Here is a 22520-nt window from a genome sequence, read left to right as displayed (position 1 = left end):
TACAGTTATACATACGCAAGCGCTCTGGACCAGATACCGGCATCAGCAAGAAAACTCCGTCAATCAGCAAGAAGACTCCAGACTGGGGTCACAACACACACATTTATACCCTCACAGAAACAGACAACACAATAGAGAGGCTTGTTGCTGATCCCATTGGTTCCCCATTGTGGTGCGTTTGTTACAGGACATTTAACAGGTTGATTCAAATGGACACAGAACACCCTCTAACAGCTTGTTGCCTCCTCTATTTCCCCTGCATGCAAATCTAGGCTGTTGGTTTTACAATGTACATTTTGATGCTTTAAGTCTCTACGGTTCATAAGTTGAGAATGCATGTTGCGATCTTTACACCGATGATACCGGGAAGCTGTTGGGAAAGTGCAGATCAGTATAATACCAAACACGGCTTACTTATCACGTATTAAACCTTAGACACCAATATAGTGTTTATTTCACAGCATTTGTAATAAATGAATAAAAATTGGATCTTATACTTTAAAGCTATGGAACCTTTTATGTGAGTGTGCATTATGTAAGTATTAGGGATTTGGGAAAAGACGCTAGTTAGGTTTATCTGATTTGGGGCAGATGTGTACGCATGCAGCTAATAAACAGCGTTCGCATGCGGGTTATTATGCATTAGCTAATATGTGACATGTTAACAGCGCTACTGTGTGTGTATATGTGCGTATGGGGTATGGTAAAATATGCGATCGCCTAATGCTAATAATAGCATCGCCATATGTACTTAAGTGTGAGTTTAGCTAAAATGGCGCTGAGTGGCCATTCGCAAAATGGCGTCTTGCCGATCTCGTTTCCAAAATGGTGCCTTGCGGCCATTCGCAAGATGGTGTCGTTTCGATCTTATTGTAAGCTGATCTTTTCTCAGCCAATTATCCAGCTTCGACAAGCTGGTAAGGGCTTACCAGCTTGTCGAATAGCAGGGAAGTGGCTTCTCAGGGAAGCCCTCTCTGCTATCGTAGTCTGAACTGGCAGTCCCAAGGGGAGAAAACACCCCCCCCCCCCCTCCCCCTGGGCCTGCCTGTTTGGCTGTGATTAGCAGGGAGCACTGTCAAAGGGAAGTCACTGCCACTGCTAGGCTGTCACTAGGGTAGTGAATTTTGCTGTGGGGACTGCAACCCCTAGGTAAAATCCACCACTCGTTGCAGTGCCGAACGGATCTCTACTGACTCCCCGGACCACCCGGAAGTTATGTGGCGGTTTCTGATTGCCGACTTTACTGCCGGGATTCTGGTACTGAAATCTCGCACCAGAATGCTGTGCGAGCTTAGTTCCCCTACAAGCACTATTTAGCTGATCTCTGCAAGTGCAGAAATCATCTGCAGCAGGGATGACTGATCATCAGTCCTCACTGACACGCGCTCCGCTGTGCTCTGCATGTAGGGAAGGGGGGTGATGGTAAATGCCCATGAGGGTGAGAGGGGAACCTCTAGGGGGGGCCTAGCATCAGTGGGGGCGGGGTAATAGGTAATATGATGCTGGAGGGGGGTAAAATAATAAATATAAAATTACATTTTGTTACAGGTTAGGAGGAGGGTTTTTTTCTTTTTTACTACTAAGGAGGTATAATTATTAGGATTTCTCGACTACTGGAGGGTCTATTGCTAATGGAGGGTTAGAAGTTATTTTATAATGGGGGCCTATGGACACTGGGGGGGTAGGGGAGTCATATAAATAAAATATTTAAATATATTATTACAAATAATTTTTAGACCTTAATAAAAAAAAATATATTTTTTATTTATTTTTTTTAAACAATTTCTGAAATGTTCAGGTAAGTGGTTATAAAGTGCTGCCTCAGTTTGTAGCCCAGACAATATTTGTAGCATCTGTGTTAGAACCTGGGTGTGTTGGCATATTAGAGGGGTGTGATATGATATGTCCGCAGTCGTCATGTTGACATTCATCATGTCGGCAGACCCACCAAGGACACCAGACTATAATGTATTTGTCAGGGCAGTGCTGACCATCATATGGTCATTTGTAATGGGGAATGACAAAATTATCCCGGCTCACCCTAGTCACCATTGGAGGGGCGACATTTCTCTGTACAAGTGCTGTCTCCAATTGGGAGCAGCCTCTTGGCTCTAGCGGTACCTGTCCACAAGATGACCCACAATTGACGTTCAGTGGTCTGCACTAGGTGTGATAAATGACCATTGATAAATGTGGTGACCGGGAGACCATTCAGTGAACGGCGTTCCACATTTAGATCTAGTGACCTTCTAGGCCTTATAGGCTGTTTTTTTATTCACATTACCAGGCAGTAGATACTGTGGGGTAGATTTACTAAAGCTTCTAAAACAGACAAGCGGTGATGTTGCCCATAGCAACCAATCAGATTCTGTCTATCTTTTCATAAAATGCAATGGAGAAATGACAGCTACTGTACTGTACAATCTGATTGGTTGCTATGGGCAACATCATTGCTTGTCTGTTTTAAATGCTTTAGCACAGTGATTACCAACCTCGGCCCTCAAGGCACACCAACAGTCCTGGTTTTTGTGATACCCATGCTTGAGCACAGATGGTTAAATCAAAGTAACTGAGGTACTAATCAAGTCACCTGTACTCAAGTATGGCTATCCTTAAAACCTGGACTGTTAGTGTGCCTTGAGGACCGTGGTACAGCACTATGAACTTTCTGTAAGAATATAACTAGGGTTAATTTTCAGCTCCCTTGTGTACGAGCCATTAAAGAACACGTGTGGGGTGACTTGGCTAGTCAAAAGGAAAATAATTAATAAATGTTGTTATTTAACCGGGCAGGGGGTAGTATCCCCATCTCCACAGGCTTTAGGCATAGTCCGCATAATTACATCCGTTGTATCTCACTTGCAATATTATCCATTCTATGTGTAAATGGATATTTTAATATTTCAACATGTTTATAATTCCGAGCTCGTCAATATTGTATATGCAGTGTATTCATTTGCTGCTTAGAGCACGACTGAAGTAGCTGTAGAGATCTTGTTACCGTTTTGAGGGAAATATTTGTCCTTTGTGCACCTCTCTCCTGCCTGATGTAATATCCCTCGGCACGTCGGCCACTTCTGCTTGAAATGAGATTTGATTAGTCCCAATGAACAGTGGCTTTCTGCTAACAACTTGAAATGATAATGTGACATTTGTATTTGGATCTATTACATATTTATCAGGCGACGGGGCTGAATTCCGGTGTAGAACGCCCTTTGGTGCGGAATGTATGTCATTGTTGTAGGATATCAATTATGCAGCACAGAAGAGAACAATTTGTAGACCGGCGTACCCAAAACACAGGCAAATTACCCTCCGTCTGATTTGAATAATACAATTTCCCTTCATAGAGAGGAATTGTAACGTTATTAAGCATGAGCTCACAGCAGTTTGAACTTTTAATAGATTGTCCGTGCATGGCACGTTCCAGCTTCCTAACAGGATAATCTGCCCCTTGATATTACAGAAATATGCTAGCTGTGCTCTATGTAATTTTGTTCTTTATTGCCCACTATTAAAAATAAATAAGTTGAAAATAAAAACACACATTCCCTCCCCACCACCTTCCTGCCCCGGATTATACCTGATATACCGACCAATTCTGTAGTATATTCACATTTAATTATTAATAATGAAGTAGATGCCACAGTACCTGTACCAATATCCAACAATGTAGTAATTTGTTTGTACAGCACCAGAAAACGTAATAGTGCCGGACAGTCAGTATAACGGACCACACAATAAACAAATCATACATACAGTAATAAGAAGTTAGAAAGTAGATTGGCATTCGGACATAAAACAGAAGGTACGGAAGGAGCGTGCTTGTGACAGCTTTCAGTCGAGGGTTGTGCAATTTGCTGTACAGCCTTATTTGGCAGTTAAAAGGAGAGCAGCGGTCTCTTCCCTATTAGCGCCTTCATTTAAAAACTACTACTGGCGCATCCCAGCTCAACCCATGGCCACAAGGTAGTATGAGATTATAAAGGACTAGTAGACGATATCCGGATGCAGCTTGTTGGATGAACCACAACATATTGCAGCTACTCAAGTCACCATAGTCCTGACGACTTGCAAAAGGCCCACTCGTGTTAAAGTCCTTGTGGAACAGTGTCTAAAATAATAGACTGAGCTCAAAAACCACTGGGGCTGGACTGTATAGGATATGTGTGCTGCAAAGTAATAACGAGACTAGGTATCCCTTTCAAAGAATAATTGCTCCCAAAAAACTAAAGAAAATGTGTTTTAGTTTAATACAGTGGTTCCCACCAAACTGGGTACCGAGGCATCCTGGGGTACTGCAGGGCACTTGCAAGGGTGCCATGGTTTGGTGGTCCAGTACTAAATCAAATAATTTATGATCAATGTGATGGAGGAAAAGCGCAATCCTGTCCACCAACCTGTAACTGGGCCTAACGATGACTGGTAAGGACAATTTAATCATTTTTCCTTATCTCGATTTGTGATGTATCGCTTCATTGTTACCCCCCCTTCCTTATCTACCCTGAGGATCTCCCCCCTTCAGCATCTCCTGGAGGGGACCATATAAAAGTCGACAAGTAATGCCTTCTTCTGCAGTGACCAACTTATTCCATCTTGTGCTCCCCCGGTCTGTAGACTTGCCTGGATCACAACGAGCCCCTTCATTCACTAGGAACCTCACTTTCATGAGGTATGTGCGTTTCATGCCTCTGGGAATGATTTAGAGGTAGACACAGTGCCGACGTTTGCGGTGTTGATCGATTACTTTTGTCATTATTTTGTATTGCGCACGCGTCAGTCGCACTGTGCATGTGCCAAGTTTCACCACCGACGGCGATCACAGCAAGGACTCAGAATGATGGACAGTCATAGAGCGTTTATGGGACCTCATGTGTGTGTGACTAACCTTCCGGGAGAGGGGATGGGGGGAGGGGGGGGGGCGACTTCCCAGGTGGCTTGCTTCCGGAACTGTGACCTATGATGCGTCTGTGTACGCAAACAGCGGACATGAGACGCCGCTGGTGGGTGTCTCAATACAAATCCCAGCGGCTGCGATGTTTGCATATTTTTGCCTGAACGCTGCGTACGGGATCGCAGCCGAGACAAGATTTGCGTCTGCCTCTGACGCGTGCCTTCTGTGATGTCCCAGGAAATTTTCTTGCAAAGTGGTTGAACAGAAATAAAATGACAGACTCCATGGCGAGCTGTATGCGCTGTAATTTAGAAAGCTGCAGACATCTGTTTACATCTGCTTAAATATCCGATAAATAATTAAAATTGGACATAGCCATATTTCACTTTGATTTCTCGCTCGCCACATTTAAAAATGGGAACTGTTGAAATGTCACTGTTTAAATTACATACAGGTAGTTGACATTTCATGCTCACCTTTATCTATTGTCTGTCTTGTGGCGTTCCTCATTAAAATGGAGATTATTTTGTACTTTTAGGGTATTGAAAAATTGCATGACTGGCAAACAACATCAGCTGTGGTGAGAGTGCAGATTGTGCAGCAAGCACTTTCTAAACACTTCAAATAAACAGACACCATTGATTTGCTGTGCAGAAAGTCTATATCACATAATCAACACATTATTAAAATAATACAAAACAAAAGTTTTAAAAAAAGAATATATGCCTGTGGGGAATTAGAGCTACGGAGAGAGTTTACCCTGCATTACCAATCAGCTATAGGGTGTGGTATAACTATAAGAGATAGATAGTAATTAGATAGACAATGTCTAGGTAGACACCAGATGTTAGACAGGCAATAGGTCGACAGGGACGAAAGATCGACATGTAAGAAGGTTGACATGTACAAATGGTCGACATGGTCAAAAGGTCGGCATGAAAATGGTTGACACAAAAATGATAGACACGTGATTTTTGTTTTTGTTTTTTAGCCCTGATCTTCACCCTAACTCTCCCCTTGGTGCCTAACCCTAACTCTCCCTCCTGGTGCCTAACCCTAACTGTCGGTGTAGGTGCCCGACCCTAACCCTCACTCCTGGTGCCTGAACCTAACCCTCCAGTAAGTGCCTAGCCCTAAACCTAAAAAACAAAAATATGTCATATATCATTTTTGTGTCGACCATTTTCATGTCGACCTTTTGTCCCTGTCGACCTATTGACTGTCTAACATCTGGTGTCTATCTAATTACTGTCTATCCATAGTCTGGAATCCTCAGCCATTGTCCTAGGTTGGCTAAGTGCAGGGACTGCATTTTTTATTTTTTTTTGCCAGCCACTGTTTTTATTTGAATCATGATCTAATAATTCACTGGTCTATCTGTCTGTCTGGTTATGCATTCGGACACGCCTGCATCGATTGAGATGAAACCAACACGAGGTGGTCCAGTTAGATCGTGGCCAGGATTTAGCGGGGGTTAGGGTCCCGGTCGGGCCTCCCGTTGGTGTACGCTAGGCAGAACTTTGACCCGGGAAGCTTGTTCTTAACCTTCCACTGGATGGATTTAGATGAAAACTTCAAAGAAGAGTGGCAATTGGTCTGGGATGCCTAATGGAGTAGTTGGGTCCCGGTCGGACTTCGCGGCGAAGTCCACCTGGCAGAACTATGACCCAGGGAACAATGAACCACAGAGTGGTAACATTGGATCCCAGAAGACATACTAGGGAGTTGAGTGGGATGCAGTCATAATCCCGACTGCAGGGATTCCGGTGCTCAGAATGTTGGCGCACAATCCTGACACCTGTCAGAATCCTGGCACTGGCATCCCGACTGCCGGAATCCCGTAGGTAAGTAATAGGGTTAGGGGGAGGGTTAGGCACTAGGGGGTGTCTTAGGGTTATGCACTAAGTGAGAGGGTTAAGTTTAGGGTGCGGGGAGGTTAGGTTAAGTCACTAAGGGAGGAGGTTAGGTTCAGGCACCGGGAAGGAAGTGTTAGGATACCGACTGACAGGTATCTGTATCCTAGCCCTGTCGGGATGCCGGCGTTTGGATTCTGACCGCCTGGGATTGTGAGTGCCAGCATCCCGTACCCAACCCAGTTGAGATCCCGGTTGGACCGCCTGTTGGTGTACGCTGGGCAGAACTTTGACCCGGGGATGCTGGGCAGGACTTTGACCCTGAGAGCCTGTTCTGGGCCATCCACTGGATGGATTTGGATGACATCACGTAATAAAACTTAATACCGTGAAGGTTTAAACCCGGGCAACGGGTACTACAGCTAGTTTTCTATATTAACCATAGGGCTAGTGCAGGTTTTGATGTTGCGACCGGTGATGCATCTAAAGACGCACTAGATGCAAAAGCACTGACTTAAGACGCTGTAAGTGGGTGTCTCAGTCATTCCACAACTGGGCACGGCATTGGCATAAAGTCGCAGATGTGACTGCGTCCTCCCCTCCCTATAGTGTATTCTGTATAGTAAGATGGACAAACAAAATCATGTGCAGAATGTTCTCACCCTTTCACAATGTATCTTACCGATGTGATTACAACGGTGCAATGTCCAACCCAACGTTCTTTAAATTTGCAATGTACTTGTATTCACAAGATGTAAACTTTGATGGATCCAGATCATTCCAAGAATAGAGATCAGGGTTGGACTGGCCCACAGGGGTACAGGGAAAATTCCCGGTGGGGCCTAGTTTTCTGACCATTTTTAAATCACACTTTTTTTTTTATTTGGAGATTAAAGAAAAAAAATCCTAAGCCAGATAAAATAAGATATAGATGCAGAACAGTGCGGATGTTTAGTTGTGATACTTGTATACTGTAATAAGCATGTAAAAGTTTAAAAGATCCTTCTGCCCCTAGGAAACATTAGTAATGTACTACAGTAGGTTTATAAAATAATGAGGTTTTAAAATAAAGTTAGCTTAAATACTTTAGGACAACAGGTTTCTCGCGCAGCGTGAGCGATTTCTCGATGAATTATTTCAAATAAGCACACTTTCTATTTCTTAGTCCATGCAAATTAGTATTATAGGATTTAGGTCATTCATTTCTGTGTCATTAGCACGTTTCATTGACAGGGCGTGCCACAGTCTCCGTATCACTGTGAATTCAATTTAAACTACTATTTACCCCATACCCCTTCCCCCCCGAAACATGCACACGCCCTCTCTCACACACATCAATTACTCCTCTTACAAGGGAGCTGACCGTACTGTGTTAAGAAGTGGTCCGTCTCCCATTTGATGTATATATGTGTTTATATATATATATATATATATAATTACTTACATTCATACAGTAATGAGAATTATTTTTTTTATTCAGAATCGGATGACTTCACTGGATCTGAACTTTTTTTTTTTTCAAAGTAGCGTCCTTCACATTCAATAAATTTTTAGCTGCGTTTCAACAACGAATCAAAGACGTGCAGTAGACAGTTTTGTGACATCACTTGTAGTGTTGCAGCTGTGGCATTTTTCACAGTTGAGAAGTCACAGGGCGCTAAGCCTGGGCGGACTCTGTATGATTGACCGCCGGCCGCAGCCCGACAGCGGCATCCCGGCAGCAGTACAAATCCCGATCGTCCTAAGGTAATTATTTCCTATCCTTTTCTACCAGTTAACCCTCCTTTAGGGGTGCCTAACCCCAACCTCCCCCTCCCAAGTGCCTAACCCTAATCCCCCTCTAAGTGTCTAAACCTAACCCCCCCTTCCCTTCTGCCTAAACCTAAGTCTCCTAGGGGGTGCCTAACCCTAACCTCCCCCCGGGGGTGCCTAACCCCCCCTAGCCTAACCCTAAACTCCTGGGGGTTGCCTAACCAAATGTCCGCCTGGGAACCCTAAACCTTCGATCGGTAATCCGGGTGACGGGCTCCTGGCGTAGGTAAAATGTCATTTAACCCCTTGCCGGGTTTAGACTGTCGGGAAGCCGACGGTCGGGATTCCATCTGTCGGCTTCCCAACTGCTTGCCATCTGGGCTATATGGAGGGTGTTCCAGTGCGGGAAGCAATCGGGAAGCCGACTGCCTATATACCGGCAGCCGGCTTCCCGACTGTCTTATCCCGGCAAGGGTAAAATGCCGGGCGTCTAGATGTAGACGCCCGCATTTCCCCGACGCCGGGAGACCGGCGCCCGGCATCACGATCGTAGTGATGCCGGGCGCCGCGTGCGGACAGCCGCGGGGGGGAGGGTTAGGTTTAGGGCTCCTGGGGGGGGACTTAGGGTTAGGCACCCCCCCGGGAGGGTTAGGGTTAGGCTAGAGGGAGGGAGGGTTAGGGTTAGGCACCCCCGGGGGGGACTTAGGGCTAGGCACCCCCCCGGGGGACTTAGGTTTAGGCAGCGGGGAAGGGGGTAGTTAGGGTTAGGCACTTAGAGGGGGGATTAGGGTTAGGCACTTGGGGGGGAAGTTAGGGTTAGGCACCCCTAAGGAGGGTTAGGGGGGTTAGGTTAGGTTAGTGGATACTTACCTATCCATGATCGGGATTTCCAGCGCTGTCGGGCTTCCGCTGCGTCGCACTCTGCTCCTGTCGGGCTGCCGCTGGCGGGTATATCATACCCATTCCTCCAGTGCTGTCCCATTAATTTCAATTAGTGCTGCCAACGCATCAGCAGTAACATGTGGTCGGGCATTGTCTTCGAGCAAGATCCACTGTTTCTTCAGCAAATGTTGTCTTTTCTTCCTCATGGCTCCACGGAAATGGGTTTTCAGGACGTTTGCATAGTAGTCACCATTAATTGTCTGTCTATGGGGAGCCCAGTGCTTTAGGGTCATACTGTGCGAATCAAAGAACATCAGAAGCATGACTTTACACACAGAAGGAATCACACAGGCAAATTCACTTGTTTCCCTACACTGGACAACTGTTTGGATTCTGGATCATAATGACGAATCCACGATTCGTCACAATCGATGTAAGGAAATCGGGTATCCTCTCTGACATTCCAACGGTTTTCTTTCACGATTCAACTCATCATCACATCTGCTCTTCTGTGAGATTTCTGGGTACCCACCTGGCACACACGCGATGCATTTTCAGTTCCTTTGTCACAATATGCTGAACCCGTTGGAATGAGATGCCAAGTGAAGTCGAAAGTTCGGGTGAAGTTAACTTTCTGCCATTTTGCAACATCTCCGCAGCTTTGGCAGTGTTGACATTTGTGACCGCGGTGGATGGTCTCCCAGAACGCGCTTCGCCAGCTACAGCAGCTGGGCTAATTGGGCTGTGCTTGCCATAACATTTCATGAGTTTCATTTCCGCTTTTTCCAAGTTTAACACAAAATTCAATCACACATCTCTGACGTAATCTCACAGACACGTGAGATTACGAAGGTATTTCATGACCAAACAAAGAACACTACAGCAGTCCAACTGCAGGTGCAAACACATCGATGTATGAGCTTCACAAAACCCAGCATGGCGCTGTCACATCTACCTATGGGGCAGAAAAACAGAGGCAGTCTCATTTCTTTTCAATCAGCCCTTGTATGTGCGTATGTATATATACAGTGTGTGCGTATGTATATATACAGTGTGTGTGCGTATGTATATATACAGTGTGTGTGCGTATGTATATATACAGTGTGTGTGTGTATGTATATATACAGTGTGTGTATGTATATATACAGTGTGTGTGCGTATGTATATATACAGTGTGTGTATGTATATACACACCATATACATACCAGAGCCGTAACTAGACTTTTTGGTGCCCTGTGCCAGAAAGAGCATTGGAGCCCCCTCATTTTTCAAAGTGACATAATGCACCTAAAAAAGGGCCATGGCTTCATGGGGAAGGGCCAGGGAAGAGATGGGAGAGGCCAGGAGATGCTGGGGATGAAATAAGAGGAAGCTACAAGCAAGAATGATAATAAACAGAAATTTGACAGGCCCAAACAGCGCCCCCTGACCTGTGGTGCCCTGTGCCATGGCACCGGCCGCACTACCCTAGCTACGGCCCTGATATATACACCGACACACACACGTGTCCTCATACAATCACACACAGATTTGTCCTCATACCTTCTAGCGCACTAGTGCCAAACCTCCCCTCCTGGCGCATCAGGTCCCGTACAACTCTGCTAGCACCAAGAGTCTTTTTCACTTGAAAATGCATCTTATTTGCAATGTGATGCGACTAGGACGCACCAAGAGACTGTGCTGATTAATATATCTGTGTGTGACTGAGTCTGAATCTGTTGATGAGATTATTCAATATGGGTGCGATAACATGTTTTTTTGTGTTAATATCGCACTTTTTAACTTTTTTGCGATAATATCACTGGTTTTAGTTTTACACCGTATTCAATTTCAAAGACTTATCGCAGTTTTGAAAAGTCTTTGATAAAAAACGGTGATAACTTTTCACCATTGAATAGGTGTCGAAAAAAAGTGCAGAATTGGGGTTTAGGGGTGCAGGCTTAAAAAAAATAGCCTGCACCCCTGAGATTGACATTTAAAAAAGAACTGTGTCAAAAAAAGTTTAAAATAAAAATAGGGACATCCCAAAAAATTAATTTAAAAATTGGGGTGCAAAAAAAAAAAAAATGGGAAAAAATTGTTAAACAATAGGGAAATAGGTTCAGGGCTATTCTGCAAGTATGCGGCAGATGTTTTCTAGAATAGATTTATAGCGGCAGGTGCACAAATGCAGAATTTTTAAAAACTGACTTTAGGGACTTAAAAATATGCTAGTACCCATTTTCATGTACCCCAAATTTGATGGGACCACTTAAAAAAACGAAAAAAATAACCTAAGTGCTCACTTCTTCAATGTCGGGAAAAAAAACACCTGCTGCGGCTATTTAAATCCCCAACTTTCAATTAAAGGCTAAAACGGGGGTACCCATAGTGATCCCCCATGTTTTTACAATTTTAGGGGGGTCTTAAAATTATTTGAAGAAAAAATTCGTAACTTTACGCAAATCTAACTTCAGAGTTTCCAGTTTTCGTTAATTTTATTTTGAATACGGGGATAAGCGGGAGCGTGCACCATACCTTTACACAGAAAAAACTCCGATATGAAACGTTAACTTCGCCAGGGAAGTTAACCTTTCAAATTGAATACCCCTCTATGTCTGCAGTGTAATTGCACAATATAATCAAAAACTGTACACATCTTACTACAGATTATTCTTAGTTTTCGTCTGTTCCAAAATCATATTGTTTTTTTTAGGTAGTTATTTTCCATTTCTTTTATTGTCTTGAAATGCAGTATAGATCGTATGTTTGGGATCAGTATAAATATACAGTACGTAACTTTTTATTTTTTTATTCGTGCTAAAAAATGTGTATTTTACCATTGTTAGCCAAAATGTGTATTTTAACACCATTGTTCAATTAGAATTCTGAGCAAGTAAATAGTATTTTCTATTGTTCTGTATTAAGGGATCATGTTGCTAATCAGTGTCATGAAATGTACTGTAGGATGTTTTTGGCCAAAGGAGCATAGGATCCAAGATGTTCTATAATAACCCACACTTACATATTGGTTCTCCCATTGATGATAGTGTTCTTGGGCTTTGCAAGTATAGACTGATATCGGTAGTTATGTGCCCTAGTGGCCTATTCATCATTACTAAACTTTCCCTGGAGGTAATTAGGTTTAGAACTCGTATGGAGTTCTACCTAATTACCGGAGGAATTCATCATTCCTCCTCCCTATAACTATCTATTCCGGAAAGCTGTCTGTTTTGTGATGACAGCTTTTCAGGAAATAGATAGTTATCCCTCTCTACACTAACTTACCGCAGCTGGAAACAGTGCTACGCATGCGCTGTTACATTCGTTAACCCAGCGCATCTGCAGCACTGCCTACACATACGGTAAGTTTGTCCCCCCCCCCCCCCCCCACCCTCCATTAGGTACAAAACACTCTGCTACTGGACTTCCCACCTACTGTATGATTGCAGTCACCTGTGTTGAGCTAGGTAATTGATGAGACAGGAGTTTCCCCACAGGTGGCTGCAATCATAAATTAAGAGGGAAGTCCAGGAGTAGAGCATTTTGTACCTAATGGAATGGGTCATGTTTGAGGGTCTGCCCCCCTCCCCCCCCCCCCCTTTCAGCACTTACCTGTCCGAGCAACAGCCTCCAGCTCCGTCCTGCTGGTCTGTCATGTGGTTTCCCAGCAGACCACAGTACAGATTAGAAAAAATATATATATATTTTTTTTCTAATCTTTATTGTTTTCTGCTTTGAGAACACAGTGTCTGACCAGCCTCCCGAGCCAGAGGACGCACCAGAGCGCCGGAGGAAGACGCCGGGGGACCTGTCCAGCTGGAAGCAGGTAAGTCTCATCTGCTATTCGCCACCTCACAGTGGCGGCTAGTGCCTCCATCAAATTCCGAAAATTCATAATTTTGGAATTTGATGAATACCATAATTTCCACATCCCCATACTAATGTACTAATGTATGGGGAGTGTGGAAATTAACGCAGGGGGACTTAGCAAGGAGATATCAGTGATATCTCCTGTGCTAAGTCTCTTCATGAATACTAAAATAACGTTATTTAAGGAAAATGTCCTTAAAAACATTAATTTAGTGTTGATGAATAGGCCCCCTAGTCTTTAGCCAAGTAAGTACAAATGTATTGATCATCTACATATATTTATACTGTATGTTATATTATTACTTTGCTTTAAGCGACTTCCAGCAAAACCAAAACAACCCATTGTCTTGAAGCTGCACTATAAATAACATATACTTGATACCAAGTCCCCATTGTATTTGGCTGATCCGTGAGCATATTGTGTTTACTGTAATGGTATATTATGTCACACACTGCGCTGTTTCTCATTCACATCCAGATGGTGGTTTGGTTCCCCAACCAGCTACGTCTTTCAAGTGTTAAACGTTGTCATCTCGCTGTCATCACAGAAATTATAGCTGTGGGCTCAGTTCCCAGGGGACAATGTTAATGATTCATTCTGATTGCGAGGTGATGGAACAGGGATTACTTTATAGAAAAGAAAAACCAGTGAAAGCTGTTCACATTTAGGTCTCAAATGGAAAACAGCTTATCGTAGATTTAATATGCAATATTATGCAGGAAATCGGAGGGGATGTAGTCAGGATACCGACGGTCGCAATGCCGACCGCCGGCTTCCCGACTGTTAAATCCTGACAGGGGACTAATGATAGGCGTCGAAATCTTGACACCTATCATTATCCCTACGCCGGGAGCCCGATGCCCGGCATACCGAATGAAGGTAAGCCGGGCGGTGGGCACAGACAGCCGCGGGGAGGGGTTAGGTTTCGGGTCTCCTGGGGGGACTTAGGGTTAGGCATTAGGCACCCCCGGGGGGAGGTTAGGGCTACAACCCCCCCCCACCCCCCCAGAGGGTTAGGTTTAGGCTGCGGGGACGGTTAGGTTAGGTTTAGGCACTAGGGGGACAGGTTAGCGTCAGGAACCCCTAAGGGAGGGTTAGGGGGGGGGGGGTAAAGATTAGGTATAGGTAGTATACTTACCAATCGGGATCTTCATGCCTGCCTATCTTCTGGTGTCGGGATTTGAACCGCCGGGCATAGGTCAGGCGGTCATTCATACCGATCCCAATCAGAGAGATGTTACAAGTCACTTGTATCGCAATAGTCTCCGAGTATGAGTATCGATGAGTACCACAATAGTCTACGAGCCCCCTTTGGAAATATTGGACTGATCAGCTAATATAGAGTATTGCTGGTTATTACAGCTTCATAAACAGAGGTAGTGGCTATCACAATTGGTATGCAGTAATTTTGTCGACATTCCCAATGTCAACATGGAGTTACAGATGTGCCCTCATACACCTAGCCATACACGCCGCACAGCGCGAGACTTCCAGCACGACCCAGACGCTCTGATAGGAGTAGCGTACGGTAGTTCTCTTTATTTTTTGTGTCATATTCGCATGGCAGGCGCAGTGGAACACCACTCACAGTGTACGAGAGAGGCTGGGCTGCAGCTATAACCGCACAGGAATTAGCTGTACACACGTACAAAGTCGCAGATGAAGGACAACGGAACTTGGCGTGAGAAAAAGCCGCGGCTTCTGCGTCAGAGCTCTTGGTACACAGATTTAGAAACGGTCGCACACAGATGTACAGCTGTCGCACACCAGACATTTTGAGCGACAAAAACGCTTGTCGCCGCCGAGTCACTCAGGACCTGGTGCCGAGGCGGGCTATTTGCCATGACTTCAGCAATCTGTAAGGTCGTCATGGTCATTTTGTTGACATTGTGATGTCGACATAATATACCATCCCCATTTGTACGTGTAACTTTTCAGTCTTAATGTTTTATCTGAAAAAGACCCATGCTATTTTTGAAGCTCTGTCTCTAAAATGGCTGACCAGTTTCCTCTGATGTCAGTATCTCTGCATGCCAAGATATAAATATATATTTATTTATAAATATACATTTAAATCCTGTGTGGCAGTAGAGAGGTACAGCGGAATCCGTAGGCCAGTGAAGGTTGGTAACTTGCCAGAGCACTGAGAGAGAGATGTTACTGTCACTCGCTGGTAGGGCTGTTCTTATGCTCACTGCGCTAGGCACAAGTCTAATTTGTATGTACCGAGAGACAATCTTTAGTGTAGGAGTCTCTTGAGACCGTGCGTCAGGCGAGTTGGAGAGAATCCTCTGTTGGGAATAGGGACTCACTTAGAGGTGTGTGTTGGTACCTCTTTTCATAGAAATAAAGCACTGCCTCAATCACGGTGGTTCCCATTATATATTGCTCAGAGGGGCTCTTAATTGTCAACCGGTTAAATTGGTTCTGTATTATTCACTGGTCACGTGTTCTCTGTATTATTGCGCAATGATAATATTGTATTAGGATACCCTGTGCCAACATAAATGTCCGATCTTTATTTTACACCGCTAGGAGCTGATGGGAGGCACTTGAAATAGACAGTACAGTTATAAATGTGTAATACAACACCACAACTGCTGGAGTAAACACACATTCAACAACTAGAGCAAGCCCATCTCATCTGCGGAACCCAAATGATCTTTCTCCTTGCTTGCAAGATTGATTTATGGGCCTGATTCAGACCCGGACGCTATATGCAGACGGTCGCTCAAAAAAAGGGGCCGACTATTTAAATTGAGCGCTCGCTCATTGCGGTTTGTTGACGCCTCTATGTCTGAGCGAGCGAACAAAAAATGCGCTCGCTATTTTGTAAATACGCCCCTTTGCCGTTCACATCACACGTCACCTCCCCTATTTATTAGATTAATCGGGTACATAGAAAGGCATCTGAACTGCTCGCAGTGCTTGTGGTAGGTTTTGCCTACCGCAATCACTGCGGGCAGTTCAGGCTAAAAGACAGCTAAGTGACGTGGTTGATGACGCTCCTTTACTAATTATGCACTCCCATTAAACGCCTTTTTGACCGTTAGGCACGTCTGTTTTCAAGCACCTTCCCCTGTTACCACCCACTAACGGTACATTCTGTCAATCAAATTAGCAGCCCCTCGCTGTTTTGCGAGCGCACCATTTCCCACCGCAATGACTGGTTTGCACATGCGCATTACGACCCATACGCATGCGCAGTTGTGCGAACATCGCTCACAGCGAACGAGCGGCCGCTTACGAGCGGCTCTGAATCAGGCCCTATGTCAGTTGGGTGCTGGTTAATGTGTCCACGTAAACAGAGACTACCAGCAGATGACTTTGTACATTCTTCTGTCTAATCACTATTTATTATGGATCAGGGGAAGACAGGCACCTATGTTTACGAGGGCACGCATAAGTAGGTACAGTGAAACAGAATAATCCCCCATAGTTGTGATGTTCTCGCTCAGGATATTTTCGCAGCCACCTTACCTTTCTCTGTCAGTGAAAGTGATAGAACCACCATGTATCATGTATGTTGTCAGATTAAGCTGATTGATCCACAGATAGACCTATGGGTTGAGTGTCCCCTTTAGAAATACAGACCTCCCCACACTAGCCTTTTTGTTTAGGGACCCCTGATTTCACTAGAGGGTCCCTAATAGGAAGCACATACACCGGGGATTGTGTAGTACACTTCTGGGCCATACACTCATGGGGAAAAGTAGGGCATCTACTTGTCTTCAACAGAAGCTGTATCAGCTACTACCAAGGGAAGAGGTTCAATTATAAATATTCTCTGCAGCTAATCAACTGACTGCAGATTGGGAAGAAGCTCGGCTTGTTTATTGTCTGCAGTCACTTTCTTTAATGTTTTACTAGAAATGTATTACATTCCAGCAACTTATGCTGCACAGTCCTATTGTTTGCAGGCCTAAGGGATATTCAATATGTATTATGCAACGACAATTGAGTTACTGCTTAGCGGATTGGTTTAATATTATGTGTAGAATTATGGAGCAGTTTACAGATGCAGAGATTCACATCTCATTTCTCCCTTGTAAAGGTCAGTACTCCGGCCATGTAATGTGTAAGAATAACCTGGATTAGTGGTGAGGGCACCATGAATTAATGATGACTGTAAGATCTATCATGGCTCGAGTGCTTTTATTTCCGTATATGTCACATTATGTTAAATATAGGGTTATTACTTTCTGTGGCTCTGTCTGTAGGCTACGTAAATGTATCATCCTGTAAGATTAAATCGAATTATGATAATTTGCCATTTGAGTAACATCCTTGTTTGCCTCAATTCCTCCCGGAGCATAGTTAGGCAAAGGTAATACCTGGTATAGGACGACATTGAGCTAGCGAATGCATAACATACTTTATGCAATGTCAAGTGATCTGTAATCACAATAGGTTCCAGTTCCATTCCCCTTTTATATCAATTTAATGCAAGTTACAGATTGTATTTAAATGCAGCGGATACATCTATAAAATCCTTGTTATATTAATTTATGTGACCTCTAAATTCCCAATAAATCCGTTTACAGAGTTTGTCTCTGTCCCATAATCCCAGACAGTATTCTCCCTACAGAAACCCCCTCTCAGTTTTATTCTTATGTGACATTTCTCTTATGATAGACTGGCTCAGGGTAGCTCCGATGTCATCGTGGGTGAGGTATGACGTCATTGAGGAGTGTGGCAGGTCCAGAGGGTTTAAAAGTATGTTTGGGACCAGGTAAAGGGGAGACCATTACAAAACTCTAATTTGGCTCCTCCACTCTGTAGATAGAGATCACACACCTGAGTGTAGGATATTTAGCCCTCTGAACTGGACACATAACATAAAGAAAACTTTAGAGGGTAGAGTGACTGACTACAACACAAGCAATAGGCATCATCAGTGATAAGTTCTGAAACCGCTTGCTATGTGTCAGCGTTCAGGCTGTGCTACACTTTACGTCGTCTGATCTCTGCTGCAACCTTGTAGGGTACAAATGCTATAAAACGTCCCCTCACCACCTGAATGTTGTTTAATACGACTCAACAGTTCTGGTTTGATGTAGGTAAATTGGGTCTGGCCTGCCAGATCAAGGATTTGGCCACTGCAAATTGCGTGGGAAGTTCGAGCATGGGCAATTTCAGTTTTCTAATTATTTAATATTTAGAAGTATACCTTTGATATGGGTTGTGTACGATATGCTGACAGTCGTAATGTCAACATTACTATCCAGCGGTGACTTATCTGCTCCCAACGGCTCCATTGTCATCTTTTGGGTCCAGGTTTTGTGACTGTGACATCCGGGTCAGAGCTCCGATCCTGCGGCGTTGGTTGTGTATTTCTTCACCTATAGTGCCTCAAGTGTGTAACCCTCCCTCTAGTGCCTAACCTCTACCCCACAGCATAACCCTAATAACTCCCCCAGCCCAACCATACCACCTGCAGCCTTACCCTAATGTCGGCATTCTGACAGTGATGAAGTGCTGACACGTTGCATGTCAACATTTTAACAATGTCGATGTGCCGGGGATAGCCCCAGGCTATCAGCCCAGGCATGGGGTGCCCTGGAGTGGGGGAACCCCTTTATTGGGGGATCCCCACCTCCCCAGGGATCCTCGGCCTGGGCTGACTAGCGATCAGTTATAAATCTTTGGCTGGGGGACCCATTGAAAGGGCATTACACCCCCGCTAGAAAGAGTCTGGTGCTGGATTTGGAAAATATGGGGGACCCCTACGTCTTTTGTCCTCCGTATTTCCAAAACCAGGGCCGGCTCACTGAGCCCAGTGCTGGTTGTGCAAATTACAGGGGATCCATACGTCTTTTTTTTCACAACCAGGACCAGCTCAGAAAAGCCTGGTGCTGGTTGTGCTTTTAGTGGGGGTCCCTACATCATTTTTATTTTGTTTTAACACTTCACAACCTTTTTACACACAGAAGCATGCACAGATCTCACTGATCTGTGCATGCATCTGTGTAATTTACACTTGCTCATGCTAAAAAAATTCCAGCATGAAACAGGTCTATTAATTTGGGGATTTGAAGTTCGATTTGGACATGCAAAATCGAACAAGAAATCACTTTTTAAAATTGAACCAAAACGAATTCGTTTTAGAAATGGCTTCCAAAATTGAATTTTAGTAAATGTGGGATTTTGACAGGGATTTATACTTTCGATTTGATTCAATTTCAGGTGAGCTAAATCGCACATAAAATCGAATGCAAAATCGAACTTTGATAAATATACCCTTTAGTATTGTTCTTGGTTAATGTTGCAAGCATTGCATAAGGAGGGTGCGGCCTACATTTTCCAAGGCATAATGTAATTACCAAACTTTGAAACCAGGGTGCAAGAATTACTAGTTACACCGCTGAAGAATGTATGTTGTTACTCCGCACTTTACAGTTGTCACTTTCAATTACAGAGAGATGCTGGTCTCCTCTGATGACCTCCTGGAGTGGCTGCGGCCATTTTGTGGTAATGACTCGCTGCCAGTGAAGCCCAGAATCGACGTGCTGCAGATAATGGAGCAGGCCTTTAATCTGAGTGACGAGGACAACAAGCTGCTCGTGTTTTTCAGGACGCAGACTGTTCTGAAGGCATCATGGCCAGACAGAAAGGTAATATGTGCATTTTAGTTATTATTTAATTTAGGATTACAATTCTATATTACATCGAACCACCAGCTATTTAAATAAGCAATTGCTTCTGCACAACCTTTCATATCAAAGTTAATTTCCAAAACATGTATGTAATTTCCAAACTGCCCAGAATCTGATGGGTTGCATCACCACAGCTTTCCTCTGCATTCATATTAATAAATGACAGCAATTGTATTACACACATAATAGAACTAGCTGATTAAGCCAAACCTGGATATAGGAATGCAATTATACGTATGCCGGGAAACTAAAGTAACTTTTGTGCCTCATGACATGATTCTGAGCCAGTTCATCGGCTGCATCCTCATGAATATAGCTTAAGCTCACATGATTGCTATCTCTGCCGCGTGGCAGCAATGCAGGTGGGGCTGCCATCAGAAATTGTGGAGCCCAGGACTGACACAATAGGCAAGCCGCCTTCCCTCCTCCTGTATTTCTGCAACTCTAGACCTGCAGTGTCTCTCCATCCACCACCATTTCTGTCTCCCCAGCCAGCACCCCTGTCACTTGATCCAGCACCCCTTCTGTCTCTCTGGCCAGCACCCCTTCTGTCTCTCCGGCCAGCACCCCTTCTGTCTCCCCGGCCAGCACCCCTTCTGTCTCTCAGGCCAGCACCCCTTCTGTCTCCCCAGCCAGCACCCCTTCTGTCTCCCCGGCCAGCACCCCTTCTGTCTCCCCGGCCAGCACCCCTTCTGTCTCCCCGGCCAGCACCCCTTCTGTCTCCCCGGCCAGCACCCCTTCTGTCTCCCCGGCCAGCACCCCTTCTGTCTCCCCGGCCAGCACCCCTTCTGTCTCCCCGGCCAGCACCCCTTCTGTCTCTCCGGCCAGCACCCCTTCTGTCTCCCCGGCCAGCACCCCTTCTGTCTCCCCGGCCAGCACCCCTTCTGTCTCCCCGGCCAGCACCCCTTCGGTCTCCCCAGCCAGCCCCTGCAACCCACAGACACGTACCTTCTCCTGTTTTCTAGTATATCCTCTTCGCGTTGCGACTGTCTCTTCCGTCAGTCTGACACGCATGACACCACGCACGTCTGGCTTTAATTTAAAAGGAAAAAAACTTTACTGTACCAGGCAACCACCGTCAAGCAGCTGTCCGGACAGACCCCCCCCCCTTCATTAATGGATAGAATAGATCCATCTATAACCACTGTGTGCGCCGCTGCAGTGATCAGAAGGATGTAGGCAGCAGTTATAAATGGATCTATCTCTCAGTGCTTCCCTCTCAGTTGGCCCCCGGGATCTCTGCCACTGTGCAGCTCACCAGGTATCCACAGTAGGAGCCATGGGCGTGCCGAAGACGTGTATATATCAGAGCGCGACAGCCCACCCAAGACTGGTATATCTATTACATATACACACACAGTGGATGTCTCGCCACTCATGCTGTTTAAATGTTACTGTGTCCATTGCCCTCCACAGCAGTGTCAATCGTTAACAAACGTGGTTACGCGGCGGCACCTCAGATCATAACTTCTGAAAACGTAGTCCGCAACTAATTTCCAATCTTTCAGTGTCTTTATATTATGACACTGTATTCATGAAAGCTTGGAGAGAGATAAAGTACCAACCAATCAGCTCCTAGCTGTCAGGTTACAGGCTGTGTTTGAAAATGACAGGAGCTGATTGGTTGGTACTTTCTCTCCACTGTTTTTCTCTCCAAGCTTTCAAGAATACCCCCAAAAGTATGTACAACTAGAACCCTTAATTACACTCCATTACACCACCTCTAAGAGAGGGCAATAGATCCAGGTAATTATTTCAACTTGAATGTAGATGGCTCCATTGCTTAGGGACTCTGGCACCCAGAGGGTTAAATGAGATCTGAGTGATATACAGAATGTGTGTGCAAATACACAAAGGTTTAGAGATCGCATAACCTGCGCTTGGTCATACACCTTTAAAGACAGATATGTCTGGTATAATGTATGAGCAAGCGCAGGTTATGCGTTCTCTAAACCTTTGTGTATTTAGTCTTTGTATAGTGAAGGTGTGGGTATTACCTTCCATAGACTTCATTTACTTGCTGATGGGCTTTTGTTGCGCACCGATTCACCCTATCCATTCTTTCAAGAATGTGTGTGTGTAATCCAACCGTGAAAAATTGCACACTTCAAACAGTATTTAAACAGGGTGCTTAGTCATATAAATAGTCAGTTCCCGAATTTCAGCTCCATCGGGAGCTCAAAATGTCCAGCACATCACCTACCTCAAATTGATTACACCATGTATTTCCGCAACATCAGAAGCCATCCTGTCAAACAAATTTGAGCCAAGTACTTAGAAGATGGCGTACACATGAGTCCCCGTTCCGACAGCAGTTTCGGTGTGCGATCAACAACTTTTTCCAGGGTCTGTGTGTATATATTAATTACAGAAGTTAATTTTGTTAGATTAGCAAAAGGGATTGTCATGGTTTGTGTGTATGTGTGTGAGTGTGCATGTGTGAATATATATATATATATATACATATATATATATATATATACACAGTCAGGTGCATAAATATTGGGACATTTACAGAATTTTCATATTTTGGCTCTATTCACCACCACAATGGCTTTGAAATTAAACAAACAAGATGTGCTTTAACTGCAAACTTTCAGATTTAATTTGAGGGTAATTACATCCAAATC

General features: G+C 44.5%; 1 protein-coding gene across 4 annotated transcripts in view; it reads left to right on the top strand.

The window, feature by feature from the left end:
• NBAS (NBAS subunit of NRZ tethering complex) overlaps window positions 1-22520 on the top strand; it is an 890452-nt gene that overhangs the window by 631604 nt on the left and 236328 nt on the right. For all 4 annotated transcript variants that reach the window (XM_088451840.1, XM_088451839.1, XM_088451841.1 and 1 more), the window contains one exon: window positions 19653-19848. In XM_088451840.1, coding sequence (XP_088307966.1) covers window positions 19653-19848 — 196 coding nt within the window. The remainder of the gene's footprint in view (window positions 1-19652; window positions 19849-22520) is intronic.

Source organism: Taudactylus pleione, unplaced genomic scaffold (assembly GCF_031769625.1).
Source record: "Taudactylus pleione unplaced genomic scaffold, aTauple2 ptg000030l, whole genome shotgun sequence".
NCBI classification, from domain to species: Eukaryota; Metazoa; Chordata; class Amphibia; order Anura; family Myobatrachidae; genus Taudactylus; species Taudactylus pleione.
The sequence above is the reverse complement of the archived record's forward strand: the minus strand, read 5'-3'. Positions and strand labels throughout refer to the sequence as shown.